Raw genomic sequence first — 8,642 nt, 5'->3', positions numbered from 1 at the left:
TTTTTTCTTTATGAAAAATGAGTAGATTTGAAACACCTTCTGTTTCACTGTTTTTTAAAAAACTTTGTACCTTCCCTACGAAGACACTTGCCAATGATTCAGTGGAGTTTTGAGTGGTATTGTCACCTTTTGCATTCCCTCAAGGTTGTAATGACTCTCAGACACATTACTTGCCTTTTACAACATGCTTTATTTACTATATATTATACTTTGTTTCCAGGGAAGTTTAAAGCTTTGCAAATTAATAAATAATGCCCTACTCCTTTCTCCTACGATAGAGCCCAGTAAGCATTTGAAAATGCTCATCGGCAATGGCCATCCCACAAAGTATGGCAGCTTAGCCCCATATTTCAAATCAGGTGACTTAACTTAAACTAACTTGTTTCAATTTTGAAGTGAAAGCTTGGAAGGTATTGGGATAGCTAACCGACTAGCAGATAGGGCATATACAGGAGGAGAAAGTAAAATAAATCTCGTGAGGACAAGAAGAGTGCTTTGAGTTACAGGCTTCATCTTGTATATTTCCTATCTTTGGATGAGGGTGAAAATGTTTCATGGTGTATAGTTTTGGGATTAGAATTGATTCTTCAAAGGTACGGTAGCTACTACTTGCTCTAGTGCTAGAACGTTTCTGCTAATTCGACTTGTTTGCCACCAGAGGGCAGTCCAACCCTGCAGCTGATGTCAGCTTTCATGGCCTAGCCATCCAATTTCCCTGCCAGTATAAGGAGAAAACAACAGTTTTGGTTAGAGGGAGCTCTGTAAGTATTGCATGAGCTATAATCGTGATGAAGAGTAAAAAGGAGCAGGTCACAAGTTGAGCTTGTGGAGGAAGGTGCTTAAACAGCTATGTTTCATCAACGCCTTCATGGCTTCAGTTACAAGGGCTGGAAATAAACTTGTACTCCCATTCATATCTATCCATCAGTTCTCAGAAGAATCTGTCTCTTCGGTGGAGCCGTCGCTTTCCACATCCATTTTCCGGCGGTGGAGGAGAGGCCTCCAAGGGGAGCTGAGTCGGAGAGAGGGGCGGGAAGGCACATTGGTCGCATCCCCACTGGCAGGGTTGGAATTGGAAAGGGAGAGCCCGGAAACCTGAGCTACCCTGCAGGAAGAAAAATGGCGCTGAGATATTTGTCATTGCAGAATCTTGTGCCACTAGTACATGGGGGAGGGATGTGGCTCACAGGTTGGCCTCACAGGGCTGCTCTGCCGCATGCACCGTTCTTGCAATGGAAGACTTAATGTTTGCAACAAGCCAAGAGCTTCATATAGCTTCCACTTCCTAAACTGCTCTTGTTTGAATGACAGGACTCTGACTTGCACAGCTAAGGCTGCCTCCTTAGTTAGAAGCCTCTGGGCCTCTTTTAAGGTGGCTAGCCAAATTGCTGTGTGAGACACCTTTTGCACTCTTGCACAGGTACTGTTTGTTGGGATTAGACTTGGGCTGGAAAATCTTCCAGTCCTCCATGTCAATTAGCAGTAACTGCTTAAAAAGGCAATTTGCTGTCTCATCAACTGCACCATTGAGCCAAGACGAATCCAAAGAGGAGTCATGCTGCATAACCTGTGCCTGTAGCTCAGGGGCAAAATGCATGTTTTATAAACGGAAGGTGTTGGGTTCAGTCCCTGGCATCTGCAGGCAAGGCTGGAAATGTCCTTGAAGGAAGAGGCACTGCAGAGTAGACTACTGAGCTAGAAGGACATGTTGCCTGACTCTGCTTTCTCCACTGGGAAAGGGACTTACAGTTTCTCCAGTTCCTGATCCATATGTGGGTCAAGCAGCAGGTCTGCCTTATCTGGGAGAGCACCTGGAGGAGGAAAAAATCAACAAGGTGAAGATCAGCCTGACACTTAAGAACCTGACAACTTCTATGTCCAGTGTGTGTGTGTGTGCTTTTCAGCTGAACACTTAAGTTCATAATGCAAATAGAGCCTTCTGCAGAGTGGATGATACATCCCTTTGAGAACATGCAGTTAAGTCAAGGCGATGCTGGTCAATCTCTTTCCCAAAACAATAGATATGCGGGTACTCAGTTATGTTAACTGCTTGATTAACTTTTATATGCTCTATTGCATATAAACTCCAACACTATATATGGAGCAACTTCTTAAATGCCCTGCTTCATCAAGAATGATCTGTGCGTGGACGGCAGCTCCCACACCAGGTCCCCTTTCCCATCTGAGCATCTGGGTAGGAACATGTGCTGCTCCTGGCTCCAGACCTGTATATTGACAGACAAGTTTCTGCTGCTACTAGTGCCTAAGGAACTATGTATACGTCATCAAACACACTTTGCATTGTGAATTTTAATGGCTTGATGCTGGTTTAGGAATTCTATCTTCCTGAGAGCTCTGCTCCCTCCCTATAGCATTCAGACCAAGACCTACAAGGCAATAAATTCAGAGTTTGGTTTAGAAAAGTTGCGCTCTAAACAATGAAATAAAGAACCATCGATGGTTTGATTTCTGACAGTAGCAAAGCATGCTCGGATAACAAACATTGCACTTCTTCTTTCCAGTGCTAGAGAGTTGGTCTTGTTTTCTTGCTTAGAAGGAGCTACATGATCTCGGCCACTTGTAACAAGGGTGCCTATGCAGCTGTCATCTTCTGAGGGGTGCCTCATAGAAAATCTAACACATAAACCCACTGAGGTGCCTGGAGGGGGGGAGCTGAAAGCAAGCACCCTTGCTGCTGCCTTTCCATTGTGTCTTCACATAAATTGCGCAATTGTGTCAAATGATATCCTGATGGCCTGGTTGCTTGCTGCAAAGCAGTATTGATAGAAGACAACTTGGGGTGGAGAAAAAATGCCTTGGCCCTTTCTGCTTCCCACAATGTACTGGATGCATGTTTGCAAGAGGGTAAATAAAGATGTAGTTGGCTTGGGGTGGGAGCTAAGCTGGGAGAGCCACTAAACTAGATGAACCCATGGTCTGACCACAGGAAGGCAACTTCCTGTGTTCTCTGACACTCCAAGAAATGGGGTTCTTCAGCACCCCTGGCTCCATGTCACAGAAGCCTGCAGCAGTCAAGAAAATGCTCCTGCCTGCCGCCAGCCTTCCACAGCCTCAATTAGCTGAACCCAGCCAAATGCTGGTCATCTTCCTGCATGTGTAAGAAAGTCTCCTGGGACGAGAAACTCATCCGCTGTGCTCTAATCCCTGTCTCTCATCATGGCAGGGCTGCCACCTCTCCAAGGCCCCTGCCTGAAAGCGCCTCCCAGCTCTCGCCTGGAACTGCCCTCGCTGCAGGGCTCCGGGGAGCCTGTGATCCCCTGCAGACCAAAGCCTATTCAAATCAGCCTGCGTGCAGGGAAGATGAAAAGGCACCAGGAGAAGAATCCAGCTTCCCTTGCCAAGACGAGAGCACCTGTTCGACTTGCGGCTGCTGCCCCCCCCTGTGAGAGGCCTCGGCAGGAAGCTGGCAAGAGGCCAGAGGCCAGGCCTTCCTTAATGGAAGGGAAAACCCAGGCACTTTGTGCATGGCAAAGCGATGGCAGTGGGCAGGGCTTGCTCAGCCCATATGTTGGCTTTGCACCTTTACTGGAAAGTGGCTTTTGCAGACCTGGCTGGGCACAGTCCAGGCACCCTCTTCCTCCTGTGAATGGATGTCTCTCTAAGCCTGTTTGCAGAGGGGATTGCAGGCTTGTATGCCTGTCCCCTTTGATATATAATCTCATTGCTGCTGCGTAAACAGCCCTGCACCAGGAGAGCATTAGCAGCTCAGATGGCTGGCTGGGGCACGGGGAGGGAGAGAGCAGCGCTGGCTGTGCTGTGACTTAGACCCTTGGCAGGCGGCTCACACGGGCCAGAAAACAAGGGAGGCCAGGGACTGAGAAGCAGCTTTGTACAGGGACTTGCATTGGGTTGAAGATACTCAGAAGTCACTAGTACTTCTCTGCAAGGCCTGGCGACAAGCCTGCCTCTGAAAGACTCTACATTCTCAGAGGGGCACAGGCACTTTCCTAGTGTTACCAAACCTAGCTGGAAGCACAGATACACCTTTGCAGGTATGCTGATGAGAGTTCAGGAACAACACAACTCTGGAAAGCGTAAGTGCCCAGCTAAAGCAAATCCTCTCTGATAACAGAGAGATGTGGAGCTTCTTATTGAGACAAAGGTGGGTTTCATCTTTCCTTTTACTGTATACTTTTTTTTAAAAAAAAGAGAGACACAAATCAGCATTTTTAGAAAAGAAAATATGGGGTCTGTAACCTATATATGTTAGGCTAAGAAAGGAAGTGTGCTCATATTTACTTACTGGGCACAATTTATCCTTCTCATTAAAACCAGGACAGGGGATGTATATACAGTGGTGCCTCGCTAGACTAATGCTCTGTTAGACTAATTTTTCGCTATACAAATAGGTTTTGCGATCGGAGGTTGCCTCGCAAGACGACGAGGTTTTCTATGGCCGCCGCTTCGTCTTGCAAAGCGTGGCCATAAAAACCTCCGATCACAAAACCTACAGGGCATTCCTCTAGCAAAAGGGGAACAATCTGTAGCGTGGGAAGAAGGCAAAGGAAGATGAGCTGTCAGCACCTGTCAGCTGATCTTCCTTTGCCTTCTTCCTGCGCTGCAGCTGGTTCCCCTTTGTGTTCTGCTGGTCGCCACGAGCAGTGAGGGGCAACTGGCAGAGACCAGCGGAACACTAGCGCGGGGAGAAGCGGAGGAATGGATCCATTCCTCCACTTCCCCCCCTGCCGCCTGTCAAACAGCCGGAATCGGACGAGGCTTCTGAAGCCCCGTCCGATCCCGGCTCTGTCGGGCGGGGTAGGGGAAGCGGAGGAACGATCCGTTCCTCTGCCTTTCCCCCACCCCACCACACAGCCGGGATCGGACCCTCGTCTGATCCCGGCTGTGTGTCAGGCGGGGTGGGGGAAAGGCGGAGGAACGATCCGTTCCTTCGCCTTTCCCTCACCCCGCCTGTCACACAGCTGGGATCGTACAAGCCCCCGCAAGCAGCACCCGCCGATCTTTGGCTCTGTCCCCCGAAGCTGAAGAGCGGCGGGCGCTGCTTGCCAGGGCTTCAAGCAGAGCCCACCATGCTTCGGCTCCGTCCCCCGGTGCCGAAGCGCGGTGGGCGCTGCTTAACAAGCCCCGGCAAGCAGCGCCCGCCAGCTCTGTCGGGCGGGGAGGGAAGTGGAGGAACGATCCGTTCCTCCGCTTCTCTTCCCCCCCTGCCGCCTGGCACACAGCTCTCTTGGCTGGGGAAGGCAGGCAGGCAATAGAGCAAGCGCCTGCCTGCCTTCCCTGCCGCCAGTCCCCCAGAGCCCATAGTTTCAATGCATTCCTATGGGACTCGCTAGACAAATTTTTCGTAGGACGAATTGAGTTAAAATTCGTCTAGCAAGGCACCACTGTATTGGGAGGGAGGGAGAGGAGGAGGATATATGTACAGATTTTCAAGCCTATATTTGCAACAGGAACTAGGAATTTGGGGATGAGGCATTGAATTCCCAGGTTGCTGAATTTAGCATGCCTTACCATGTAGACCAGGCATCCCCAAACTTCAGCCCTCCAGATGTTTTGGCCTACAACTCCCATGATCCCTAGCTAACAGGACCAGTGGTCGGGGAAGATGGGAATTGTAGTCCAAAACATCTGAAGGGCCGAAGTTTGGGGATGCCTGATGTAGACTTACAGAATAGGCAGAGTCCTGATTACACCTCAGCCCATGACAGGCAAGAGAAAAGGAAGACAAAATCACCAGTACTTTGGGCGACGAGTGGCATAGCAATAAGGAGAAATTAACAGCATCTCTCTCAACTCTGGAGTAAGTCCAGATTCACAACTGAAATGTGAACAGCAGCAAATCAAATGCCAACTCCGTCACTAGTATGGTCTGTTCCCCAGCCCTCCTCTTCTCTTTCCATTTTTAAGATTGCTGCACTCACACTCACTCATGGGCTGACCAGTAGAACAAAGGAAACGTTTTTAAAGTGCAAGACTGCTCTAGAGTTGGAGCCAGGAGCATTTCTTCATGGCATCCTGGGGAACCAACCAATCAGCATAACGTGGATCAGGCTTCTGCTGCAAACTTGCACACCTGACAGCCAGCCACCCCCCATCCTGGTCCCTGCCCCCAGTTTATCCCTGGAGAGGAAGAGGTGTGGCTGAACTGAGCACAGGGAGGGAGGTTCCAGACTCATCCCAGCTGGTTCCTTCCCCCTTCTTTGCTCAGCCTGGGACTTACGGGTTTGTCGTGGGAACAGCTCTCCTCCCTATTCTTGATTTCAGGGAGTAAGAAGAGGAAAGAGAGATTGCATAAAAGAGAGGCTTTCAGATCACAGTAAATTAGTCTGCTGAGCTAGGGAAAGAAATGGGACCATGCTGCAAGGTTTCAGTCTAATAGAGGACAGAACCCAACAATAGCTGGAGATTTAGCACAAAGGAATACATGAGATTAAATGTGAAATCTGATGGGCTCACTTTAGCCAATCATAATTCATTTGATTCAGTGAAGGCCACAAATGATTGGGCCAACAATTAAACAATTAATTTAAGAACAACTTCCCTCATTTTGCAGAAACAAATCAACAAATGTATACTCAGCAAACGGTTGCAGCCAGTCACAGTAGCCTGACAAAGGGACCGGTATGAAACCCAGGGCTGGCTCTAAGGCAAGGCTGGGTGGCGCAATGTGCCAGGGCCGCCAGACAGCTGCGCCGAGAAACGGGGCGGGGGGGGGGGGCAGAGGGATCTTTGCACCACGGCGCCAGGGAGCCAGATATGCTTAAGACGGCCCTGATGAAACCCATGTTTCCAAACACGCACCTGCCACAGTCACACTTTACAACTAAAAGATAATGCATAATGTGGTCTTTAGGCAACTGGAAGGAATTAAGCAGTTTAAATGAAGGGTTTTTCTTTCTTCCTTTGTACTATCCTGCTTGCCTTTCTTGCCTGATTCATTCCAAGTTTCTTTACTCCAAAGAGACCTTTCTAAAATGCTCCTACCTCGTTTTTCTGGCATATTTGGTCACGGTAAAGGCATTTTTCTCAGTGGTCACTTTAAAACCTGCTGTCAACTTCCCTAGACCACATCACTGCGGGGGAGAGGAAAGAAACAAGGTGGGACTTTTCTTTACCAAGGGCTCTGTTGATCCCATGATGCTTTGCAAGAGCCATCAGAAATCCATAGAAGGTCAGTCTCTGCACACTGCTCAGAACTTCCTTCACAATAGCAGATGGGGGACAGCTAAGGAAACGAGAGGAACACAGGAAGAAATTGTGCCGCATCAGTTTCAGCACTTTCAGCTTATGAATGGAGGGGTGGATCAGGTGTCACTTTGCAACATGAAGCTGTCTTTTAAAAGTACGCAGGAGGCAATAATCTCCCCATAACTCCCTCCTACTCTGGCCATGCGTGAATTGGGCTAGGACCCCCTTGCCTCAAGGGACTTTGGTAGGAGCTGCCGCCTAGCATTTTACCAGTAAGGGAAGACTCCTTCCACCATAGGCTTGAGACAGGATCCAGTCACTTAGTCCCATTCCCTTGCCTCGAGGGAGGACTGCTATGGCATCAAGGAAAAAGGACAAGGACAGGAAATGCTGCCTGGACAAGCCTGGCTCTATGTGGACCCTGTACAATTCCTGCTCCTGTACTAGTTTTGAATATGGTTTTCATTTTTGAGAATCTTCTGTGAGCTGCTTTGAGAGTGTCTTGGGGCTATAAAAGCAGGGTTTGAATAAATAATCAATCTCCACAGGCATCCATGATTGCCTTTTAATGTGTGGAGGTGAAAAGTGCTTTGCTGAAGGGCATTTCACAACAACTTTGACCAGCAGGTACTGCAATCCATTTCTGTCAGTGCTGGCATAGCTCTCATATTGAAGGAAGGATACTGTCAGCACTGTTTCTATTGAGAAATGGGCCCTATTTCATGCTCAGCCTGAAACGCCCTAGATGGGCCTGAGAATACTGGGGTACTCTTAAGTCAAAAGACCACTTCCCTCTGGCAGAACTCAGAGTTGAGAGGGGGCTCAAAACGTGATCGCTTGTTACAGGGAAAACTGCCTCTTTGCAGTTGTGTGCTCCTTGAGAAGTTGGTATCATAATTTCTGGCACGCATCTAACTATCAGTGGTACTTAGCCATGCTAGTTTCAGAGAGCAGAGAGGCAGCATTGGGCTAACTTGCCACATCTCAGTTCCTAGATGTGATGAGTGTCTTTGCCTAGACTTCAGGGAGCCCCTCCCTGCAAGGTAGGCAAAGATGAACCCTGGTTTGTTCATGTTAGCCGGTCACAAGCCTTACCTGTATTTGGACCTGTCACACAGAGACTCAAGGCACTGGTAAAATGCAGGTGCCTCCACCCCATCGAGCGGGCTGCACTCACTTAGAGCCTGGCGTGAACGATGCTGCCCAGAGGATGATGTAGGCACAATGACGGTGTTTGGGTTCTTGCCCGTCAAGAGCTCTTGATAGATGGCAGCCACGCTTTCAAGGAACTCTGCAAAAACAGAGAGATGACTTAGAAACCGTGGTTATTGGCACACATGGGAATTCTCAAGGCTTGGGGACATGTGTAGCAAATCGATCCCATTCTTCCCCCTGCAGTTACTTACGCATGATGCTGGCAAGGAAGCCTTAGAGCAGGCATCCCCAAACTTCGGCCCTCCAGATGTTCTGGACTA

At 48.9% G+C, this 8,642-nt stretch overlaps 1 protein-coding gene across 2 annotated transcripts in view; it reads right to left on the bottom strand.

Annotated features, from left to right (window-relative positions):
* Positions 1 to 170: 170 nt before the first annotated feature.
* Positions 171 to 8,642, bottom strand: part of CSTPP1 (centriolar satellite-associated tubulin polyglutamylase complex regulator 1) — a 135,854-nt gene continuing 127,382 nt past the window's right edge. For both annotated transcript variants that reach the window (XM_088654181.1, XM_035115058.3), the window contains 4 exons: positions 8,263 to 8,458; positions 7,095 to 7,204; positions 1,748 to 1,811; positions 171 to 1,105 (listed from right to left, as the gene is read on the bottom strand). In XM_088654181.1, coding sequence (XP_088510307.1) covers positions 925 to 1,105; positions 1,748 to 1,811; positions 7,095 to 7,204; positions 8,263 to 8,458 — 551 coding nt within the window. In that variant the 3' untranslated portion in view covers positions 171 to 924. The remainder of the gene's footprint in view (positions 1,106 to 1,747; positions 1,812 to 7,094; positions 7,205 to 8,262; positions 8,459 to 8,642) is intronic.

Source organism: Zootoca vivipara, chromosome 1, assembly GCF_965207765.1.
Source record: "Zootoca vivipara chromosome 1, rZooViv2.hap1.1, whole genome shotgun sequence".
Lineage (NCBI taxonomy): Eukaryota > Metazoa > Chordata > Lepidosauria > Squamata > Lacertidae > Zootoca > Zootoca vivipara.
The sequence above is the reverse complement of the archived record's forward strand: the minus strand, read 5'-3'. Positions and strand labels throughout refer to the sequence as shown.